The 1,165-nt window shown below is 42.9% G+C and overlaps 1 protein-coding gene across 1 annotated transcript; it reads right to left on the minus strand.

Moving 5' to 3' along the window:
• Nucleotides 1–22: 22 nt before the first annotated feature.
• LOC141819459 (uncharacterized) lies at nt 23–796 on the minus strand (the record flags this gene model as incomplete). Its single annotated transcript, XM_074706755.1, has 1 exon — nt 23–796. A coding segment is annotated over one exon (774 nt), but the record flags the coding sequence as incomplete, so codon positions are not given.
• Between the last annotated feature and the right edge of the window lie 369 nt (nt 797–1,165).

The raw sequence follows: 1,165 nt of genomic DNA on the forward strand, positions 1-1,165 counted from the left end.
AGTCGACTTTCTTCTTTCCCACTTGCAAGGACAACTTATGATTTTTGACGTCGATTGTTGTCCCAGCTATGGCTAGAAATGACCTTCCCAAAATAATGGGGATCGACGGATCTTCCTCCATGTCTAGCACAACAAAATCGATTGGGACTGTGAATCCTCCGACTTCTACTGACACATCTTCAACTATACCCATAGGATATCGGCATGAATGGTCTGCTAGTTGGATGACCATGGTGGTGAGTTTGAGATCCGTGAATCTGCATCTTTCACTTGTAGAATATGGGATGATACTAATGCTTGCTCCAAGATCACAGAAAGCCCTACCAATAGAAATATTACCAATCTTGCAGGGAATGATAAAGCTACCTGGGTCCTTGAGCTTTGGAGGAGATTTGCTGTTCAGAATTTTAGCACTAACTTCCTCTGTAAACGCTACAGTATTCTTAGCCCGGGTGATATCTTTAGTGGACATAAACCCCTCGATGAATTTAGCAAACTTGAGTATCACGATAAGGGCATCAAGAAGGGGAATGTCCAATGTGATGTCCTTCACCCTGTTGTAAACTTTATCAAATTCCTCATCCCTTTCTATGTACAGGAGCCTTTGTGGGAAAGGTATGTTCCTCACATATGATTTCTTCGTTGGTGCTTCAGCGGACGTAGTGGTCTCAACTTCCTGCAATGTGTCTTCAATAATTGGTGCTGAGGAAGGAGGTTGCTCTGGTGGCTGGAGTGAGTGAAATACCTTCCAAAAGAGCTCTAGAGCGGGCTCTAGAGGTTCTTTACCCTTCAAAATCTGTCCACTCCAAAGCTCTATGGCTTTGCAATGCTCTATAGGATTGAAGTCTGGTTTGCCCAGGAGTGCACCCACTATTCTAAGAGGACGGAAGAGCTAATCTAAGCAATCTGAGTCTCCTGCATCTTTATCCTCTTGTCATGGTCGTCTAGTTTCTCATTAACCTTGACCATGTCACTTTAAAGTTGCTCTAGAATTTTTAATATTTTCTGGGTGTCGGTTGCATCCTCACTTTGTTTGGGCGCATTCTGATAGGAAGGTCCTTGATTGTTGCGGTAGGAAAAGTTAGGGTGATTCCTCTAACCCAGATTATAAGTGTTTGAGTACGAGTTTTTTCTTTGATTATTTGTGCCAACTACATCGCATTGT

The sequence above is a fragment of the Curcuma longa genome, unplaced genomic scaffold (assembly GCF_044706935.1).
Source record: "Curcuma longa cultivar G26 ecotype Majalengka, Jawa Barat unplaced genomic scaffold, ITB_CL_G26_1.1 contig_668, whole genome shotgun sequence".
NCBI lineage: Eukaryota > Viridiplantae > Streptophyta > Magnoliopsida > Zingiberales > Zingiberaceae > Curcuma > Curcuma longa.